This window comes from Protopterus annectens, chromosome 9.part0 (genome assembly GCF_019279795.1).
Source record: "Protopterus annectens isolate FY-2018-M chromosome 9.part0, PAN1.0, whole genome shotgun sequence".
NCBI classification, from domain to species: domain Eukaryota; kingdom Metazoa; phylum Chordata; order Ceratodontiformes; family Protopteridae; genus Protopterus; species Protopterus annectens.
The window spans coordinates 1538163552-1538187186 of NC_056743.1; the positions used below are offsets into that span (position 1 = coordinate 1538163552).

General features: G+C 42.6%; 1 protein-coding gene across 2 annotated transcripts in view; it reads right to left on the reverse strand.

The window, feature by feature from the left end:
* CCHR9.PART0H6orf136 (chromosome chr9.part0 C6orf136 homolog) overlaps positions 1-23635 on the reverse strand; it is a gene marked incomplete at its 3' end in the record, with an annotated part of 226560 nt that overhangs the window by 141589 nt on the left and 61336 nt on the right. For both annotated transcript variants that reach the window (XM_044084493.1, XM_044084494.1), the window contains 1 exon segment: positions 3902-4753. In XM_044084493.1, the coding sequence (XP_043940428.1) occupies positions 3902-4753 (852 nt within the window).

Below are 23635 nucleotides of genomic sequence, written 5' to 3' on the forward strand. Positions count from 1 at the left end.
TGCACTTTTACCACCTCTGGAAACACTATGGCTGATCTGCAGTTATATACTGTATGGGGTGGGGCTCAGATGACAGTGTGGGAGACCTGGACTGCAAGAGATCTGATCTGTCAAAGATTCCCATGCATTTCCATGACTTGGATTGCAAAAACCTGGGGAGAAGTGCTGGAACATCTCTCCTTTGCCTGGATGAAGGAAGGCTCTTCCCAGGGCAGAACACAGTAGAAATCCGAAGAATACAAGTCTTTGGGAAGGGATGAGAACAGACTACTGAAGGTGGAATTGAAAACTCAGACTGAGTAGAAGATTCTGGACAGTTTGTAAAAACTCTTGACAACTGGAAAACGTCTACAAAGACAAGATAATCATCCAAATATGTACATATGTGAATGCCTTGGAGCCTGCAACAAGTAAAGACTTCAGTAAGACACTTTGTGAACACCCTTGTGCTGTGAACATCAAAGGGTAAGTCACAGAACTGATAATGTAACAAACACAACAAAGCTTAAAAAATGCCCACACTGTTCATCAGTGGGAATGTAATAATAGACTGCTTTAATCTTAGCTTTACCATGAAGGCTAGAGTTGGGGACTACAGGAGGGACTGAATGAATGACATTTTGATCTTCAGAATCATGACAAAAAGATCTAGAAAAGAAAGGTCATGTACAGGGCTCCAAAAGCTTTCTTTTTTGGTACCACAAAGGTCCATGAAATTAAAACTTTTGCCCAACTGGCAAAGAGGTACAGGTTCTATAGTACCCTAGTTCAGCATCTGGGGCGAAGGGAAGGAAAGAGAGAAACACGATTCACAGGACAAAGAGGATTCCCCTAAGAAGGGGGGGGGGACTCCTGCTGCCATGTGTAATCTTGCTTGAATACCTTTGGAACCCATCTGTAACAATGGAACATTAAGTCTCAGAAAATGGAAAGGGTGTCAGGGTGGGAGGAGCGGAAGAGCCTTAACAAGTAGCTAGTCATGCTGACTGAGAGGGCTGCCTTTTGTTTTTGGAGGATTATCTTTTTTTTTTTTTTTTTTTTTTTTTAATTTTGTTTGCTGGTACCTTTCTACTTAAATGGCTTCTTTAAAAAAGGAAGGTTGAAGAGAAAATTATATTTCCTTTGAAAAAGGAAAAGTTGCAGAATCTGATTTACTTCTCATATTCACTTTCCTCTTTCATCACACTTCTTTAAGACCTCAGTTGCAGAAGGTCCAAACAATCTCCTTATCCAAGGAAAAATTTAAAATTTCTGTTTTAACGTATTCAGAAAGATTCAGAAAGCAAAGGCAAGTTAGCTTCCTCAAACCCAGTAACAGCAGCTTTGGGAAGGAAGGATCACTAGTCAATCGACTTTCCACAGGACCCACAAAAGGAATGCTCTTCGGTGGCAAAAAAAAAAAAAAATGTTCTGAAGCTATTTTTGCTCCAACTGTCCTTGTATGGGGCCTCTGCTCAAGCTCCCGACAGCTGGAGTGTGTGGAAGGCACCTTTAGCTTTGAAAGCTGCCAGGTTGAGGGGAAGATCCATTTAGTTTAGGACTACTTCAACAGTGATCTATAACTGAAGTTTGAACAGTCCCTTATCTGACGGAAGAAGCCTGACCTACAGCAGGCACGGGGTAAGTAAAAGCATGTATAACAATTATTATATGCTAGAAAATTTTTACAATTTTTTTTATGATTTTTCCTCAAAGTTTCCCTAAAACTGAAAAAGGACTGCTGAATTATCACATTCAGATACATTACCTTATGAACCAAAATGTTTGCATTCCAATGGTGTAGTTTGAAGTACAAATTATTTTCATATGGCTGTGAATGTTTTACTCCCCTTATTTTACGTTGAGGCATTACTGCAAGTTTTTTTTTTTTTTTTTTATATATACAGCAAGAGACATCAACATGCTCAAAATCTGACAAAATAGGAGATGTTCCAGACACATTCCATATGTGCCCTCCAAAGAAACATCAAACCAATCCAGGCAAAATAACCACCACCAAAAGAAACATCCTCTGTAGAAAAAGCCTCCTACCCCCCCCCCCCCCATCCCCATATTCAGACTTCTTTACAATTACATTAATGGGGGAGGGGACAAGTGAGGCTGGAGAGGCAGTAATGTTTCTTTTAAGACACAAACCACCCCCAAGTGGAAGGGATTGAGGGAAAAATATCCCCTAAATTTATTTTGATATAAAACTGTCCTTACTTTGAAAGGGATTTTGAGGGGAGGAAAAAAACTTAAAGACTACAGTCAGCTAACCTGTCAAAACTACAACCAGCAATTTTATCTTTTTCTGAAGTGACTACCTCACTTGTTACTTAAGAAAGCAACCGTCCTTTCTTTCAGGATGGCTTCTTTCATAGGTGACAAGTTTCAAGAAAACACCAAACTAAACATGACCAACGCCGCTGGTAGACACAACTTAACTAGTGCTCTCCAAGCCTTCTGGCTCAGCTCTGCCCATGCAGCTATTAGAATAACTGCAAAGGTTCAAGGGAAAACAACAAAAATGAGGCACTGGCATGCAATACGGTTGAAAGGAAGGACTTTAAGATGATGTGATAAGACAATACCAGGAACAAGGGAAATGACTAGACGATTACTGAGGAGGTCAGGCCTGTGCTCAGTGTTCTTCAAAGCAGACATACCAAACAAAATAAAAAAAAAAACATGATTGACCTTATCAATGATGAGTTGAAGGACAAAAAAAAAAGCATTTAAAGAAAGATTTGGAAAGGATAACCAAATGTGCAGAAAACTGGAAAGATCTTGGAAAAAAGAAATACTGCACTCAGACCACAATACTAACATGAATTATCAGCTGGGTTGGGGAAAATGGAACGGATGATGAGGAAGCAGAAAAGGATATGGGGGTATATCTGTAAAACTTGAGTAGCTAAAATACATGACTTATCAAGACCCCCTTTAAGAATCAATTTTCTCACACTCTTTACAAATGTAAGCAAGTGCCAGTGAACATAAAAAAAAAAAAAAGTAACACAGACTCCAGAAAATAAAGTAATAATCATACTCTTTGCATAGACCAAACACTGGGTAATATACAAAATTTCAGAAGCTATACAAGAGGAAAAGCAAATTACTTTGAAAATTTAAAGAAAGTCACTAGAAGGGTACATAGAATGAATTAGGGGGTGATACCAGATGATACAGGAGCAGCAGCTCTTCTTACTACAGACCAGCATCAACAGCAGGGATGATATGGAAGGTGTCACCCAGAAAAAGAAGGGCACAGAAGTAAACTGTAGGGCAAAAGCAGCAGACTAGAATAACTTGACACTATAAAGGCTCAACAACAGTATTTCTTCGGTTGAAGAGAGTCCATGCAGGCACTCAAGAGTACAAGAGGCAGGTGGTGTAAAAGTAAGGGAGAGTGAAGTGACGAAAAAAAACAGAACCAGAATGTTAGATGCACTTAAAACAGCAGACCACAAAGGCGGTCTCCTTCTATCTTCCACACAAAGTGTGAGTTAGTACACTTTATCCCATTTTAGTTTCACTTAAAGAACACCACTGCCCTATTTTCCTGATACAAAGTTTTAGTATGAAATTTGTATTCTTTTTTTCTTCTTTAGGGTGGCAATAAGGACACTGTAAATTAGGTAACACTGCTGTTGGCTATAGTGCTTCAAAAAGAAATGCAATACTGAATACAGAGGTTCTAACATTGCTGTACTGCAGCATTTGTAATCTGATGCTGGGGAGTGCCTTAATTTTTGTTGGGGCATTTTAACACTGGTTAACATCTCTTTCAGCCACAATGTACATACTGTGCAATTCTGATCACGTGACATTCAGAAGAATCCCATATTTACCATTTAACTTTTTGGCCAATTGCTGCACAGGCATAAGACAACAAGTAGATATATGGATTCCATCATACCTCTATCCTAAGTTTCTCATACATCACAGCCAAATGTTCCTCCATGCTGGGCTCATTCTTCTTGGTCCCTTTTGAACTTTTCAAGGTGTTGCTGGCATTAAAGAGGAGGCTATCACTCAAATGGGGTGCAGAACCTGAACAATAAAAATCTGTATGGTATGGCATTCTACACAGCTCTGTCTCAAATAGACTGTGGAATGAATCCAGGTGGCCCCCATTCATGTCCCATACACAGGACTCCACTCTTCCATTTGTATGGCAAGGCAGTGCACTATTCCTCAATTCTAAAGCAGTTAACCAGTCTGAGCTTGATGTACGTTTAATTTTCTTCTGGTTTTTCAACACAGTATCATCCTTGTGGTCATCTACAGGAGTTACACAGCTGACTATATTTTCAATGTGAGACAAAGTAAGTACATTTCTGCATGAACGGTCAGGCTTAAGGATCACTGCCGAAGTCTTGTTTATGTGGTTGACCAGAACAGCCTCTAGATTATCTAGTTGGGAATAAGAAATTTCCACTTCAGTATTTTTCTTCTGGTCCAGGTTGCTGAATAGAAGATGTACACTTATCTTCTCATCAGGGACATACTTAATGGACTGAACCTGAATATCTGTGTTCATCATTCGCACCTCTTGTAGGCTGCAGTGGGATCGACATTGTGGATCTACAGATTCCAACTGCGGTGGTGTGTAAGTGGCTGCAAGTTTTTTTGCTGTTGCAACTTCTGTCCTAGAAGTGCAGCTGTCAGAGTGTCTTGATGTTAAACAGCTGATATAACTTAGTGGAGTGTTCACCCAAGGGGCACTGGTGATCTTGTGTACAACAGCACTGCTGCAAGCTTCTGATCTCTGAAAACAGAAAAATGTCAAGTTAAATGAAAAGTGGTTATGGCAAAAATCACCTAACTAAAACACAAGACTTAAAGACTGGCTGTAAGGAAAGTACAGTTGTGTACCTACCATAAATGTAGATGTTAGAGTGTATTCACTGTTGCAGTCATTACAATTGGGTTATCCTGCCGGCAGGCTACTCGCAGTCGGCCCGAGTTCCAAAGTCTAGGTCCGGCGTCGATTGCGGTCGCCTCCTCCCTGACGTCAGTGCACCAGGGGTATAAAAAGATGCAGCCGACACCATTTTCTTCAATTTTTCTTGCCCCAGATGTCAGGTGCCCCTAAAAAGGCAGGCTAAATTATGCCAATAAGCATGCATACACAAAAAACAAACCTTTCCTTCATCTACAAGCAAATACACCACATAGGTTGTATAGAATAGAGAAGTACAGATAAGTCCCACCAAGGAAAAGGGGGATGGTGGGAGGGTAAACCTGGACTGCAAAAGTGAATGCAGTTGAACATCTACATTTATGGTAGGTACACAACTGTACTATGTTCATCGTGTTTCACTGTTGCAGTCATTACAATTGAATCCTAAAGCTAAGGTTGGGAGGCTGGCTAAATAGGATTAGGAGAGGCTATCAGGCCCTGCAGAACTGCAGTTGCAAAGCCTGCCCTGGATTTAGAGTAGGGAGGTAAGTGATGGTGCTTTGTAAAAGTATGCACTGAACTCCAAGTTGCAGCCTCTAAGATGTCTTTGGTTGGTACTCCTCTGAGGAAGGCTGCTGAAGTGGCTGCTGCTCTGGTTGAATGTGGCCTAATGCCCTTAGGCACTAATTTGCCATGCTGTGAATAGCAGAAACGAATGCAGCGGCCTATCCACTTTAAAAGTCTGTTTTGAGATAGACTTTCCTTGTGATAATGCAGCATATGCCACTAGAAGTTGTTCAGTCTTTCTGAAAGTTTTGGTTCTGTCCAAGTAGAAGCGTGAATGTGAATGTTCAAAGAATGCAGAAGTCTCTCACCCTTATTCTGTGGGTTTGGGTAAAAGGTAGGCAAATGAATTGTTTGGTTAAGGGCCACAGTGGAAACTACCTTAGGCATAAATGTATGGTTTGTCCTTAGAGAAACCCTGTCAGGATGGAAAATGATAAAAGGTTCCACAGCCATGAGTGCCTGTAACTCTGAGACTCGTCTAGCGGAGGTTATTGCTAGGAGCAGAGCTGTTTTCCAGGATAAGAATTTTATATCAGCTGCAGAGTCTGGCTCAAACGGAGGCAGTGTGAGTTTTTCCAAGACATAGTTGAGGTCCCAAGCAGGTACTGGTGCCCCCTTGGAGGTCTTATGTTTTTGGCCCCTCTGAGGTGCTGCCTTAGTAATGGATGAGAAAAAATAGGTGGTTCTGTATTGTAATGAGCTGAAATGGCAGAGGCATGAATTTTAATTGATGAAAAGGAAAGGCCTTTATCCAGCATCTCAGTTAAGCATTGCAAAATCTGAGGAATATTTGGAACAGTCGTGTCAATACCTAGTGCCTGGTTCCAAGCACTGAATCTCTTCCATTTTTCCACATAATATTTTCTGGTGCTAGGCCTCCTGGCATCCAAAATAACATCCATCACTGCTTTAGAGAGAGGCGTGTCTTGAATGGCTACATTATCCGCCATGCTGCCAGGTTTAAGGTCCTGAGTTGGCTGTGCAGTATCTGACTGTCTTGTTGGGTCAATAAGTGAGGAATTTGAGGTAATGTCCAAGCTGGGCATTGAGACAAGCTCTTTAGAATTGGGTACCAGTGGTGGCAGGGCCAGTCTGGAGCAATCAGTATAATTTTTGGCTTCTCTTGTCTGACCTTGAGGAGTACCTTGGAGAGGAGAGGCAGCGGAGGAAAGGTATATACTGTTAGGTTTATCCAGCTGAAAGATAGAGCATCCACTTTCCATTCTTGCTTGCGATAAGTCCTTGTGCAGAATCTCTGTAGTTGGCAGTTGTGAGGGAAGGCAAATAGGTCTATGTCCGGGCATCCCCAGTTCCTTGTTATCATGCTGAAGACTTGTGGATCCAATTTCCACTCGTGGGGATCCATTAGGCTTCTGCTTAGTTCATCTGCCAGAGTATTTATCCTTCCTGGCAGGAATTGTGCTTGCAGATGTACTTGGCAAGTCAGTGCTGTGTCCCACAAGTTCATAGCTAGTCTGTAGAGGGGGTAGGAATGCGTGCCCCCCTGCTTGTTTATGTACCACATGACTGTAGTATTGTCCGTCTATCAGTAGTTGTCCTGGATGAAGTTGATCCTTGAAGGTTGTCAGGGCATTCTGAACAGCTAGCATCTCTTTTTGATTGATATGTAGATGCATTTGACTTGCGGACCATGTGCCCTGAATACATCTTCCTGCCATATGGGCCCCCCAGGCATAATCTGATGCATCTGTTGTCACTGTCTGCCTGGCTGTGGGTAAGGTGAATGGCTGTCCTGTGTTGAGGTGACAGGCTTTTGCCCACCATCAAAACTCCTGTTGCAGGCAGGGAATGAGGGTAATTATTGTTTCCAGGCTGTGGCAATGTTGAGTCCAAACACTTTTCAGATACCATTGAAGTTTCCTCATATGCAGTCTTGCATATGGAATTAGCAGTATGCAGGATGCCATGAAGCCCAAAGCCTGCAGATAACTGGGTCTTTGTTGCCAACATTTTGAAATAAGCAGTCAGTTGTCTGTGTTTGTCTGGTGTGAGATAAGCCATCTGGGCAGTTGTATTTAAGCTTGCACCCAGGAATATTATCTCTTGAGAGGGTAGGAGCTTTGATTTCTTTTCGTTTACTATGTACCCTAGACCTGTTAGTAATCTTTTTACAAACGCCAGATGCTGTCGTAGGATGTCCTTGTTCTCTGCTTGAATAAGGCAGTCGTCCAAGTAAGGATATATTTGCATTCCTCTTTGTCTGCAAAATGCAATTACTGGTGCCAGGCATTTTGTGAAGGCCCTGGGAGCAGTAGATAAGCCAAAGGGCAGTGCAGAGAATTGGTAGTGCATTGAGCCAGCTATAAATCTGAGGTATCTTCTGCACGATTGTCTGATTGGAACATGCAGGTATGCCTCTTTTAGGTCTAAAGTCACAAGTCAAGCCTTCTTGCTCAGCATGGGCAGAAGCTGCTGCAGAGTTAACATTTTGAATTTTAGAATATCCAGGAATGTGTTTAGGATAGACAGGTCCAGTATTGGTCTCCAGGCTTTGTCCTTTCTGGGTACCAAAAATGGCCCTGAGTAAAATCCTTGTCCCTGCTCTTGCTGTGGTACTTGCTGAATGGCTCTCATGTCCATGAGGGATGAAACTTGTTTTTGTGCCTCTGTCCATTGATTGCGTGGCAGGTCTGGCATACCGTTTGGCCTTGGGAGGGTGTGAAAGTGGAACCTGTAGCCTTGAGATATGATATTTAAGACCCATTTGTCCTGGGTGATCATGTGCCAATTTTGTGAAATAAATTGCTAGTTTTCCCCCCAAAGGAGCTGCCAGAAGATAAGTGCTTGGTGCTGGCAGGGGAAAGTCATTGAGACTGTTTCCTGTATGGCTGTGATTTTTCCTCTCTGCTTTTGGAGGTAGAAGCACCCCATTGTTTAGGCCTGTATGAGCCTTGGGGCTGTGATCTGCCTCTGGGGTGTCTGTATCTGCCTCTTTGTGGCCTGTCTGACATTGGAAAGGACCAATTCTTTGTAGGCCAGTTCCTGCTAAATCTGGGAGGCTGTACCTGTAAGAAATCCTTCACTGTTTGTGTAGATTTAGCTTTGTCCTCCATTTTCTTCAACACCTCTTCTGCTTTAACACCAAACAAGGTATCATGTTGTAATGGAGCATCTAATAGCTTTGCTTTAACATGATCGGGCAGATTCTGTTTTTCTAACCAAGCATGTCTCCTAATGACAGAACCTGTAACTTCGGCCCTGCAGGAGGTCTCTAGAGAATCAAAACCACATTGCAAAGTATGCTTTCCCACTTGTTCAGCTGCATGCAATAAATCCCGCATTTCTTTGTTTTCTGCACATTCTGAATTTTCAACATTTTTTGTTTAAGCAGTGACATAAGATATTGCTGATATTTAAGCATATGAAACTGACGATTTAAAGCTGTTACAGCCAAGGTAGCAGAAGTATAAATCTTTTTCCATCTGTCCAGGGCCCTTGAATCCCTATCAGAGGGGATAGGGTTTTTTGCAGTGGAAGCCTTGACCCCCTTGGGACCCTGAGAAAGTGTTTCTGGGTCAGCTGCAGGGTTTTTGTAAAGAAATTTATGAGAATCAGGAACCCTGTAGTATCTGTCTGGCTTAACAGGAGCTGGTGGTAAAGAGTCAGAAGACAGACCGGACTCTGAAAATACATCTACAATGTCTAAAACAGGAGGAATAGCAAGGGGCCTGTGCTGAGGTAATAAAAGGAAGTCTCTGAGCCTTTTCTTGGATTCTGAGTAATCTTGGCTCTCCCAATGGAAATGCTCCCTCATAGTATGCAGGGTCTCACCAAAAGAATAATCCTCAGGAGGTGAGGCTGAAGGGATAGATTCTTCAGCATCAGAATCCTCATAGGGAGGAAGGGAATATTCCTGTTCAGAAGAGGAATCGGAAGAAATGGAAACCTGATCTGAAGATTCATATTCTATCTTTTGCATAGGCCTCTTATCAAGAGGGGGTTGGGAACCCCTGATCAAAATAATTAGGTCTTCGGCCATTTTAAGCATCTGTTTTTTAGGCATGGAGGCCTGTCCAGGAGAACGCTGTACTTGTTTCTTTGTCTTTAGAGCTGCTTTAGTCTTTGCCTTTGAAGCTGAAGATGGCTTTACATACAACTGTGTAGGCCTGAAAACACCCTCAGAAGCCAATGCTGCCTGCTCAGCGGCTTCGGACCCATCTGAGGGAATAGTTTCAGAGTGTCCAATACCTTGGGTTTCCAGCGGCCTAGTCAGCTCCATGTGGGAGTCGGAAGTGGCCTGTGGCTCTGAGGTAGCGGGCGTCAGGGGCTGCGAAAGCATCTCACTGAGAACCGGCGACAGGCCTAACGGAAGCCTCGTTGTCAGTTTTGGACCTCAGATGCCTGTCCTTTTCTTTTTCTTTGCGCTTTTTATAAACTCCGGTAGTCGGCTGTTCCGACAGCATTATATAATTAAATCTTCTGCCAAAGTAATGATATGCAAAACCGTACCGACGCTTAATAGTGCGTTGGTAAAATCTAGCACAAAACCGACAACTACAACGTCGTGGTCAGGGCCTAGGCAAGGAATACAGTAAGAATGAAAATCCTTATGAGGTATTTGCTTCCCCACAAGAAATACAATTATTAACTTTTTCTGGCATCGGTCTGGAGGAAGAAAAAAAAGTTTCCCCAACGGGGTACTTAGCTTTAATGAAGACTTCGGATCTGAAATTCGAATTTGAAAATCTCAGGAGTCGGCCGGCACTTGCGAACTGCTTTTGCTTTGGGCACCACGCGGCAAGAAAGAGTGAAGAAAATGGCGTCGGCTGCATCTTTTATACCCCAGGCGCACTGACGTCAGGGAGGAGGCGACAGCAACAGACGCCGGACCTGGACTTTGGAACTCGGGCCGACTGCGGGTAGCCTGCCAGCAGGATAACCCAGTTGTAATGACTGCAACAGTGAAACACGATGAACATCACAGGACTTTCACACCCTCTTTACAAATGTAAACATTTTTTTATGGAATCTAGCTCCCTGGAAAGAAACCCACAGTTAGTCAATCACAGTGTTTCCCTGTTGAAGCAATTTAAAATTCTGAGTCTATGTATGCCATTACTCTCATGGTTTACAAAATACGTGAATGTTTTTGCAGACTTTTACCTTGCTAATTACAGAAACACTCCATTTTAAATATCTACTTCAGCCGCACAAAGGGTGAGGGCAGACAAATAGGGTACGCAGTAACATATTCAGTGATGCATGGGGGACACTGCAATTCAGAGACACTTCACTTTTTTATACTAGCATGGTCACACTTAATATTCACTGCATGTACATGACTGCATAATATCATGCAAATGAGTGTTAGTATGCTGATTAGAACTCTCATGTATGCAAATAAAATCCAACTTAGTGTAATTCAGTAATTGTATAAAATTAGTGCAATGAGCAGTGGTGATCAGCAATAAGGAACAGCATCTTGTTTTGAAGTACAGGGGGACTACTTGAGCCAAGATGCTAGTAGTAGTATTGGTTAAGCATGTATTAATGGCCACCTTGGAAGTCAATACCCATGATGATACAAGCCACTGTCCTATGCGTAACAAGGGGAGTCCAGCAGCAGATGCCACACCATCACCTACAAGACTGGGAGGCTCTAAACTGCCACTGTATGAGCAGAGACACCATACAGGAATCAAAAGATGTGTGCCATCCATACACAGACTCAAATGGGATGCATGGACTGCTTATTCCAGTGGACACAAAAGCTTGTGTAACATTAGCCATCCTTATCACAAAGACCTTTCAGCATCTCACAGGTAACAAGTTATGAGATCTGTAGGCATCAATCTCAAATTTTACACCAGTTCATTGACATGACACTGAAGCGTGTAGAGCAGCATTTGGTTTTCATGGCAGAAGATCAACACTAAACGGGCATTCTACATATAGTTAGTTTCAACAATGTCCTGTGGACTGGCCCCTGACTTTATCTGCATTTTTACCAAGGTACCACCTGTTCCACATGTTCGGTTGATGTACAGAAGGTTTTCTACTCCAACAGCCAGGTGGTGTACAGTGCAGAGAGAATTATGCACAAGGTATGTGTATGCCATCTGGGAAGTTTCCATGACTCCCACATGTGGCACATGTGCAACCTTTAACAGCATTTCATGTGGGGTGACTTTCCAAAGGATCACGTAGTTAGTATGTACATACCTTACCACCCACAGACCCCAACAGTCTGGTTCCATAAACAGAGGTAGCAGACCACTCATTATGGTGTCCAGTGTTGCATGTTGTAGGTGATGCTAAATGCACCTTGGAACCATAGTCTGATGCCTCCCCTCATCTGCAGCCCCCAGGTCATGGCAGAGTGTGTACACCACCACACTGTTGCACACATGGAACAATGCTGAACACGTATTTAAGCAGTGGAAGCAGGCCTTCAGCAGTCCAAACACCTTGGTGGGACTCCGCAATAGCACCTAAAAACCTACAGCAAGACATTTGCTGTTTGCACCATGCTACACAACCTGGTGCTTAGAAAACAGTTACAACATGTATACCCACTAGCACACATACCAGTGGCAGCAGGAGAGAATACAGGAGAGGAGTCAGAGGAATCTGCTGCAATAAGGACCCTGGTAAGGCAGGGGCACGTGTAATACAATATGGCACTGGTAAATACATGGTATTATGGTCCACAGCTATACAAACACAGAAAAAAATGACTCGTGCAATAACACATTCAGACTATGCATTACACTTCACTGACTGGTGATGCTGTGCAAACTATACCCATCCAGACCAGAGAGGTGAGCAAGGAACAGTCATCACTTATGCCAAGCATGGGAAGAGATATTGGGTACTAAATTACAATAGCTAACCACATTCCTCTGAGTTTGGCAGGAGTCAGGGATCACATCCTCCAGTGAAGGAGTGAAGCCTCCATGGATGAAACACTGGGCAGATGCTTGATGTGTCCCAACAGTGTCAGAACTGGCAGCATCCTGTGGAAAAATGGTGTACCATGTAAGGTGCATGCAGAAGAATCTTGCTGTAGCCCACTGTGTGGTGTTCCAGTAAATGATAGTGTCTACAACCCCAGGAACTGTCATGGGTAGGTGATGCTTATGGCAGGGTTATAATGTAGTCCAAAACACAAGGAAGAAAAATTGGCGAACAAAATACCAAAGGCACGCAGCATTTCCAACTAACTCCAAAAATTCAAATAGTGAAATTGTCACAAAACTGCTAACTCCACAGTATATGCAAAACTGCTCGCTCCACAATGTATGCAAAAATAGTGGAGCCAAAAAGTTCACACAAACTGTTTTATTAAAATGAGCGTTTTTGTTTTTACATGAAAAACTGTGGGGTGAGTAGTTTTGCCAGGGTTATATTGTAGTGCAATGGCACTGAACTGCTTGACACTGATTAGCTTGCTCATGTGCCTGCAATGGAGTTAGAACAGCATCCGCCATATTCATGCAACTGTTTACACACAAGGGCAGCAGCAGCAAAGAACAGTGCGGACAGTGAAGTGGTCTCCAAAATGGTGAATGGGTCACATCTGCATAAGTCTCAAAAGTGACTGTGCAATGTGCATTGGTTCCCATAGCATGTGGACAGCTGCAAATTGCCTGCATTTTCATGTATGTATTAATGGACACCACCTGGGCCACCAAAGTCCTCAACAGTTGTATCCACTCCAGGTGTCTACACTCCATATCAATCTGCATGCATTACTGGATGGTTCCAGTGTCTTAGCAGTGGTTCCAGTTTCTCATGCAAGCTATGTAGGATACTCAACATCTCTGGCAAGGTGGAAGTAGTGATGGTACAGGCCTGATCACTGACCTGCACATTTGTTGATTGATGCTCAGGGTGACACCCAGGTCTAGGAATGTCCTGAAGTCATGGCAGTGATGGCCACCTACTCCCCTCTCCCTTACACTGTGTGATCACATCTTGGAGACAATGCGGCCCTCTGATTCCATTTGAGGTGTTGATGCCTAGGTAGCAGAGGTGGGGCTAACACGGATGGGACAAATCTTCAATGAAAACAGGTGATACTGGTGGTTCATTCTGCAGCCCCCATCACCACCACTTCAACTGTGGGTGATGAGAGTGTAACTTCCTACTGTTAGTGTTGCTGAAAGTCCCACTATGTCAGAGAACTGCCCCATGTGCAATGGCACCATCATTTTAAGATGGGGAAGCTACCTCCACAAAATGACCAGTCACCAGCAGTCCCACAGGGCTCAGTGCTGGAACCATTCCTGTCTGGCATCTACTTCTCTGAAATAGAGGCAAAAATTAAGGGTCTCTGGCTGGCAAAGTTTGCAAACAACTGCACGTTAGGACCAGTCACTGAACCCCCAAATGACCCCAAACAAATATAAAGTGCCAAAGACAAATTATTTCAACATATTTGTTCTAACAAGGTGAATAGCCTATTTTACACCTTCAAAAACCTTGCCACTTATAAACAGCAGTCTCATAACAAACATATTATTGCAGGTGGCTACATTCCACCAGGCAATAACACTACTATAATGGAAAACCTGCTAAACTGGATCTCAAACTCCATGCCACAAGAAACTGTACTATTAGGTGACTTTAATATTGACTGGCTGAATTGCGCTAGCCACACTCCAACTGCCCACATTAAACTCCATAGATTTATCCAAATTATATCTACCTCAACCAGAACAGACAAAACCTCAAAACGCAAATCCATCTTAGACTGAATTCTATTATTTGACCCCTCTCTAGCATGGCACTCTGGCTGTCTACCTGACACAGTCCAAGTGATAATCAACCAACCTACCTAATTTGGAACAGACCCCATTACATAAGCCAACCAACATCAGAGTAATACTTAACAAAAAGTCCCTTAAAACAACTGACTTCATAGATTCACTACAAAGCTGTAATTGGACACCCCTAAAACTACTCTCTCTAGAGGATGCCGTACAGTACTTTAACTCCACTTTCCTGCAAATCCTAAACTGTCATGCCCCCTCCAGAGTTATAAGACTAAAAGTTAACTATGCTCCATAGCTAACTAAAGACACTAAGACTACAATGAAAGAGAATGATCTGGCCTGGAGTCAATATCAAAAGAACAAAATCAGTAATCCAAAGCAAACCTACCAAGAACTTCGAAACAAAACCAAAAAACAAAACAAACTAGACAAAAAAGTAACCACTACAAAAACATACAGGAAAAATATGCCAACAACCCTAAGAGATTTTGGGCTACAATAAATGGCATAATCCACCCAGGTAAAGCCGCCACCCCAACTCCAATACTACCAAACAACCATGACAACATTCCCACACAATTTAACAAGTTCTTTACCGAATCAGTCCAAACCCTTACCAATGCCCTCAATACCACTAGCAACCCTATACCAAGTGCTAGCAAAAACCCACCCTACTACTCAAAACAATGCCACCAACTTTTCCCTACACCCCGTACATACTAAAATTATTTCAAAGCTCCTTAAGAAACTCAAACCAACCACACTAGCTGCTGACACCCTACCAGCCGAATTCCTTCAGATAGCAGCAGACGCCATAGCCTATCCCGTGTCCATCCTCAAACAGATCACTTGCAGAATTCAAAGTCCCCACCATGTGGAAAACATCACACATTATTCCACTGCACAAAAGGGGGCAACTCCTTAGAACTCACCAGCTACCGCCCATTCACAATACTCTCACCTCTATCCAAGACATTAGAGAGAGTTGTACATTCCCCAACTACTTCGGTACCTCTTACAAAACAACTTGATCTCAAAAACTCAGCATGGCTTTAGAACATCCCACAGAACCACCACAGCATTACTATCATTTACAGATATAGTTAACCACAATAGAAACAAGGGACTATTTGTACCTTCCATTTTCTTAGACTTCTCTAAAGCCTTTGACATGGTAGACCATAACATTCTTCTCCATACTTTATCTACCCCCAAGCCTCAGCCCCTCCAGTATATCATGGTTTACTAGCTACTTATCTGGTCGACAGCAGGCAGTCCTATGGCATGACCAGCTGTCCCCCCTGCTACCAGTATCCATAGGTGTCCCTCAAGGATCCATCCTTGGCCCACTATTCTCACTATTCACCAACCAAATCAATTCCTCCTCACTCACAGCGTCAGTAGTATAATACACAGATGACACCACCCTTATAAAAGTGCTGTCCCCATCTTAAAGGAACTGCAAATCCTCACCCAAAACACTTTTACTCTAGCCGAAACATGGTTCACAAACATCAAACTTATTCTTAACCCCAAACAAACTAAATTAATTCTTTTTGGCCCAGGTCATGCCCCCCCCCCCAACAACAATTTCACCATTCACTCCAAAGATAACATTCAAATCACTTCAACTGCACACACTAAACTGTTAGGTGTAGAAATAGACAACAACCTCAAATTTGACATCCATATAGCGCAAACCATTAAGAAAGTTAATAAAAAACTAGGACTTCTCTATAGGAACAAACACTTTAACTAAACAAACCAAAGCTACTATTGCAAGAACTCCACTCTTATCCATCCTTCTCTGTGCATCTCCCATCCTTACTAATCACAGCCAGAGTGATCTGAACAAAATGGAATCTTGTTATAACAAAATCGCCAATTTCGCTACTAAAACTTCATACAAATCCCATCACTGTCTCGCCCTTAACCAACTCAACTGGCTCAAGCTACCTCAACTTCTGTTTAATCAACTCACAACAGCGCATAATCTCTTCTATCTTCCAGAAGAAAACCCTGCACTTCAAAATATAATTAACCCCCACATCCCTACCAGAGCCTTACTCAGAACCTAATAAGCGTTGTCAGACACAAAAATGATGCTGGCAAATCTCTCTTTGCCTGCACTATTGCCAAAATTTGGAACTCACTACCTAGCCAAATAACCTCCACTGTTCAATTTAAGAAACTCCTGAGAACCCACTTCTCAAACAATTGGCTTTGTTCATGCTACTCCCCAGGTTAATTTGCACCAATACCATGTTCAAGGATTCTACTAAAGGTCCCCTAATTCCTTTCACTGTAAAGCTTAATAATCACTGGTTATTTCTGTAACAAAATATTGAGAGTTCTCATAATTTAGAAAGACAAAAAAAAAAAAAAAAAAAAAAAACATTTTCTTGTGTTTATATTTTATATTCTATATAAACCCTACTACTAGAATGCTGTATGCTGACTTTACTAAAGGAATCGTTAATCTATACATAACTTACACTTCTATGGAACCTATATCTCTGTATGATATTCTTGTGCAATTTCTTTATGACATGCTATTGGAGCTTTTCTCCCCAGCAGCCGCTGAAAATGGATGTGTCCAGTTAGACTTTCCCAGTTAACAAATGTAAAATAAAAATAAAATAAATAACCCTGGTTCATCTAGCCAATCATCAACTAAATTCCAAAAAGCGCATCACCATCACCTTTACTCACTACCCCGTTAATTTACCACATTGATAATATGCCCCTAAGGATCAACTCTGTAGTTTATTTGGGAATTTATGTGGGCAGCGATCTAACAAACACGTGTCCAACGGAGGTAAGAAAGACCCTCTGCATCGCACAGCTTATAAGCAAAGGGATACCATTAAGGTCTAGAGATGTCATTCTTCCCCTTGTTCTCATCAGGCCAATCATGTAGTTTAATGCCCCTTCAGCATACATTTAGTTAGGCACATGCAGCAACTTGAATGCCCACAAATGTTCCTCACAAAGAGGATACAGAGCCTTAAACATAGGTGCTAAATGTACCACCTCAAAGCACCGTCACTAAATTTGATATTCTAAAGACTGCAGAGAGAGGACTTGTGTCTGGCTTATAAGGCATCCTCTGACCCAATACTGATGGGCCTATAATCTGCAAATCAAATAGTATCCAAAATACTCATTCCAGGGACAAACTCTTCAGCAACTTAAACAGTATGGTTTGGGGAGACAGGTACGTCTCTTAGAAAATACCACTACTCGGGGAGACTGGTACATCTTAGAGGTTACCACTACTCAAGAACAGACTTGCCATCCACATAAAGCAAAGACCATCCCTACTCCCTATTCAAGTGAAACCTGGATCTATGGATGGGAGGGTGGCCTAATGGTTAAAGTGTTTGCCTTACAAGCACAAGGTGCAAGGTTAGAGTCTCACAAGGGATAATTGGCTAGGCTTAAAATGGCTCGCAAGGGCAGTGAGCTTAGCACTAATCTATGAACCTATGAACCTATGGAATGAGAAAAATTTATCCTAAAACTGCCCCATGCACTAAATATGGACAGAGACTGCACCTAAATGCCCTTTCATACAATGTGGCCCGTATAAAGATGTAGTTATGACAATACCCTGGAAATATGTACTACCTCACCCAGAACTAATCACTATTCTATGGGCAGTATACAATTATGGCTCTTGAAATTGGGCAAGAGTAATTTGAACTAATCGGATAATTGGCTAGGCTTAAAATGGCCCAAAAGGACAGTCAGGTTAGTATTTACCTAAAAACCTATAAATTAGCAGACATGTTCTGACCCATTATGATGTATCCTCTCTTACTGGAACCAAACACACATGTGATAATGCTGGATCTATTTTTATACTACTCACCACCATGTGGCACTCAAGACTAGTACATGCCAATTTATATATAGAGATATATATATACACACACACACACACACACACACACACACACACACACACACACACACACACACACACTCATTCTGGGCCCATCTCATTTGCTCACTCAACTGAGTGTAGTTAGATCATATTCTGATTTCAGACACTCCTACTGTGTACAGAGAGCATTTGGGAAGGACAACCCCTGTTAACCTCTTAATCCTGCTCTGTTCCTTCCCTCAAAAAAAAAAAAAAAGTTTATATATATATATATATATATATATATATATATATATATATATATATATATATATATATATATACACATACACACACACACACATATATATATATATATATATATATATATATATATATATATACGTATATCTTATTCATCTGCTCTTACTGTAACTGTCTTAGTTGCTCTTCTGCATGCTGTTATCTTTTCAGTCGCTCTTACTCTGCACTTATTACTGCTTGTTAGTAGCCTTCTAATTTACTGCCTTCTGCACTTGTTTTTTAGTCATTGGTTAATTTAATTGCATTTATTTGAACTGTATTTGCCGTAGTGTTGCTACACGCTCTGGTGTGCTGGCCTGCACTACAATTAGAATTGTATTTACTGCTGTTTTAGCTGCTTTTCTGTAACAAAAAAAATTCTAAGCTTGTTTCCTGCCTTTCCTGTAACTAGTCAAAGTCCAGATACAGATTTGCTGTATCCAGGACTGCTGGTAAGCTTCTGAGCCCCCCAAGCCTTTCTGTGTTTGAGGGAAGCCTTCTAGCTTATCAGTGGGAGTGGTAAGCACTAGGTAGCCTATCTACCTCGGGAAGAGTGGGTTTTGGCCCTGAAATTGTAGTTCATTGGCCGTTTGGGCAGTTTTTCCATCTCTTTCTACTTTCTGGTTAAAAGCCCGTTTTGCGTTTGGTCCCTGCCTTTCCTATAACTAGTGTAATCCAGGTACAGATTTGCTGTATCCAGGACTGTTGGTAAGCTTCTGAGCCCCCCAAGCCCTTCTGTGTTGGAGAGAAGCCTTTTAGCTCATCAGTGGGAGTGGTAAGCACAAGGTAACCTATCTACCGCAGGAGGATTGGTTTCTGGTCCAGAAATTATAGTTTATTGGCCGTTTGGGAAGCTTTTCCATCTCTTTCAACCTTCTGCTTTAAAAGCCTGTGTTTGCACTTGTTTCCTGCCTTTCCTGTTACTAGTCTACTCCAGGTACAGATTTGCTGTATCCAGGACTCTTTGTAAGCTTCTGAGCCCCCCAAGCCTATCCGTGTTGGAGGGAAGCCTTCTAGCTTATCAGTGGGAGTGGAAAGCATCAGGTAGCCTATCTACCACAAGAGGAGTGGTCCCTGGCCCAAAAATTGTAGTAATTGGCTGTTTGAGCATTTTTTTTCCCATCTCTTTCAACTTTCTGGTTTGAAAGCCGCACTTTTGCCAGTTTCCCACCTTTCCTATAACTAGCCTAGTCCGGTTACAGAGTTGCTGTATCCAGGATTGTTAGCAAGCCTTTCTGTGTTGGAGGAAAGCCTTCTAACTTATCAGTGGGAGTGGTAAGCACTATGTAGCCTATCCTCCATGGGAAGAGTGAGTTTTGGCCCAGAAATTGTAGTTTATTTGGCCGTTTGGGCAGTTTTCCATCTCTTTCAACTTGCTGGCTTAAAAGCCTATGTTTGTACTTATTCCCCGCCTTTCCTGTAACTAGTCTAGTCCAAGTACAGATTTGCTGTATTCCAGGACTCTTTGTAAGCTTCTGAGTCCCCCAAGACTTTCTGTGTTGGAGGGAAGCCTTCTAGCTTATCAGTGGCAGTGGTAAACATTAGGTATAGCCTATCAACCACAAGAGGAGTGGTTCCTGGCCCAGAAATTGTAGCTATTGGCCGTTTGGGCAGATTTTTTTCATATCTTTCAATGTTCAGGTTTAAAAGCTGCACTTGCGCATGTTTCCCACCTTTCCTGTAGCTAGCCTAGTCCAGATACAGAGTTGCTGTACCCAGGACTGTTGGCAAGCTTCTGAGCCCCGCAAGCCTTTCTGTGTTGCAGGAAAGCCTTCTAGCTTATCAGTGGAAGTGGCAAGCACTAGGTAGCCTGTCTACCACGAGATGAGAGGTTTTTGGCCCAGAAATTGTTGTTTATTGACCATTTGGACAGTTTGTCCATCTCTTTCAACTTTCTGGTTTAAAAGACCACATCTGCACTTGTTTCCCATCTTTCCTGTAACTAACCTACTGGGTAGCACTAGAAACCTTAAACTGATACAAACCTTCTAGCTTAGAAGAGAGACTTTGGAGTGATTAAGTATCAGTTTTCTGTACTTTCTTGCTGTACTTAACCGTTTTCCGCCTAAACACAGATTTTCCAGCATTTATTGTGATTTAAAAGCTTGTTTTTTCACATATTGTACTTATTTGACTGCCTGCACATTTAAAAACTTTTTTGTTTAATTTGTTTAACTGTTGTAGGCTACACACTAAAGTGCGACCGCCTTTTCTGATAGTTTGTAGTTTAAAACTGTTTTAAGTGTATTTTTACTGTTTTTGCTTTATCTTTTCAAAAAAAAAAAAAAAAAAAGCGTTTCCCACCTTTCTAAGCTAGTATAGTCCAGTTTTCAGGCTAGTGCTGAATTCAGAGCTGGGATACTGGTTTCTGAGTTGCCCATACCTTACTTGGATAGAAGGAAGTTTCTCTGTTCACCTGTGAGAGGGGGAGCTTTGAGCAATCTGTCTGTCCCTGGAGGAGTGGTTCCAGCCCAGAAGTTAGCAGTTTATTGGCCATTTTGGGCTAATTTCTCTCTCTCATTTCCCTACTATAAAAAACATGTTTGCATGGTTTTGCGTACCAGGCAGTGCCGGTTAGCTACAGTTAAATTATTCCCGGCTCCACTAAGTCACCTCTTCAGTTTTTCCCTTGAAACTAGTCTAACTCTCAACCTAAGCACTCAAAAAGCATCTTACAGAACTTGCTCAGACCTAATAGCAAGCACCAATATGCCGTGACACTGACTGCACAGCAGGGCAAGGCTCTTTATTCACCCCTCACCCACCAAGCGACTAAGCAGCTCACCCTACTATTGAAGCATGACCAAAGGGTAACTTCAGGTGTACTCTCCAGTCCAGCTGATGAATCTGGGTATCCTGAGGCAATGCTACAACTGCCTCATGTACACAGACAACCCTCTCCTCCTACCACAAAACACTAACATATGCGAGAGATGCAATTATACAGCCATACTGGAAGCTAAGCTGTCCACCAAAGACTGGAACAGACAGTCAAAAGGAGAAGGTTAACACTTGCACCACAACTCCAGCTGCACACAGACCTACTAAAACAGCACTGGCAAAAAATACATATAAATACACAAAATCATACTCGGCGGCTCTAAATAAAAACCTGCAAAAGCATCAGAGACCTCCAAAGCAGACACCCAAACAACCTGCACTTCCCGTCACAAACCAGACAACACAAAATCAGGGTGCCGCACAATCACAGCCCTTAATGCAAAATAACATACCTAACACACTAGTAATAGGTGATTCTATAGTCAGGCACACTGACATCCCACTCGCTAGGCTGGACAAGCAGGAGGTTACTGTTAGCTGCCTGTTGGGAGCCAGAATAACACAAGCACTCAGGTCACTCCAAAACAAGTACAAATATGACTCTGTCATTGTTCATGTTGGTGTGAATGACCGGAGACGTACCTCCCTGGACTACATGAAAAATGACATGGAAGAGCTCTCTGATCATGTAGCCCAGGCTGGTATGACCCTGACCATGAGTAGCATCCTTCCCTCACCAAGAATGATATCTCAGTATAAAGAAAAAATGATCAATTTCAACAATTGGCTAAGCTTCTGGTGTCATTCAAAGGGGATCCAGTGTCTGTCAGCCTGGGATGACATGCTCGACAAGCCGCATTGCTTCGCAAAAGATGGCTTGCACCTGTCACCCCTAGGCTTTCAAATACTGGCCAAGGCTCTTGCTGCCCCCATAGTGCCTTTTTTAGGCAAAGCTCAAAAGTCAAACCCACCTCCGTAAAGAGCACAATTAACAAAAAACTGAGGGTTATGCTACTCAATGCCAGGAGTTTTAAAATCTCAAAATGTACACGCGCAAAGCACTCCTCAGTATGGAGAACGTAGACATCTGTGCAGTAACTGAAACCTGGTTCAAGGCTCTAGAGAGCACCCCAGCACTACTGGGCTACAACTCCTACTACACATTTCGGCCACAGAACAAGGACTGAAACACAAAAGGAGGGGATGTATCCATATTTATCAAGGATACCTACACCTCCAGGTTAGTGGCGCAGCATGATACCTCTGAGATCATCCATGTGCAACTAACATCGGGCAAATCTGCAATGCAAATTGTGGCCTGCTACAGATCACCCTCCATGACCCAGGACCACCACTCCACCTTTCTGGAGACACTGGAAAACATGAAGGTCCTACCAAACACCCTAATATTGGGCAATTTCAATTTCCCTACCATTCACTGGGAAAACTACTAGAGTACAAATTCCAAGGCCCAGAGCTTCCTGGAATTCATCAACTCAAACGCCCTGGATCAGCTGGTAAACTCCCCAACCAAAGGTGAAAACATACTGGACCTGGTCATCACCAACATGGGCGACAGGTGTTCCACACCGGAGGTCAACCTGTCACTGGTTAGATCAGACCATAAACTAATCACTCTGGATGTCCACACCCCTCCACCACCCCCCCAACTAAGGAAACCACAGTAAAAAACTTTTCCAAAGCAAACTTCACCTTACTTAAGACAGAGGTGGCAAGTTTCACAGCCCCCACGCTAAAGATAACGCTACCCAAGACGCAGAAACCTTTACAAATCCACTCTATGAGCACCTACAAGGATGCATGGATCGTGCCATCCCTAGCAAAACCAAGGCTCACTCCTCTAAGAGAAGGAAACGAGTTTGGTGGGCCCCTGCAATAAACAGGCTATACAATAGGAGGAAACATTCAGAAAAAAAGCAAATCCCAAGAAGGAAAGACATCCCTGATCAATATCAGTAAAAAACTGAGGTCCCTCATGAAATCATCCAAGGCTAACTTCGAAAGAAAAATAGCCAAGGATTCAAAAGATAAACCACAAAGCTTTAGCGATGTTAAGAATCTAAGTGGCAACTTGCAGACGTGCACTGAACTAGTGCAAAATAGTACAAAATATACTGAACCTACTGATATTGCCAACATCCTGGCAGATAGATTCAGTGCAAACTTCACCCCCCTCTCACCTCCAAAAGGGCCCACAACAATACTGGAAGAGTGTAGTATCCCAAAAATCACAGATACACAGGTGAAAACAGCCCTTTCAAAAGCCAAAAACACAGCGTCAATGGGACCAGATGGTGTCCCAGGCTACGTCTTGCATGAATTACAGAACAAACTAACCCCCCACCTAAACACACTGTTCAACCTCAGCCTCTCCACATGCTACGTGCCCATAGAATGGCACACAGCAATGGTTATTCCTCTCCACAAAGGAGGGGCCACAAATGACCCCAGTAACCATCGCCCCATAAG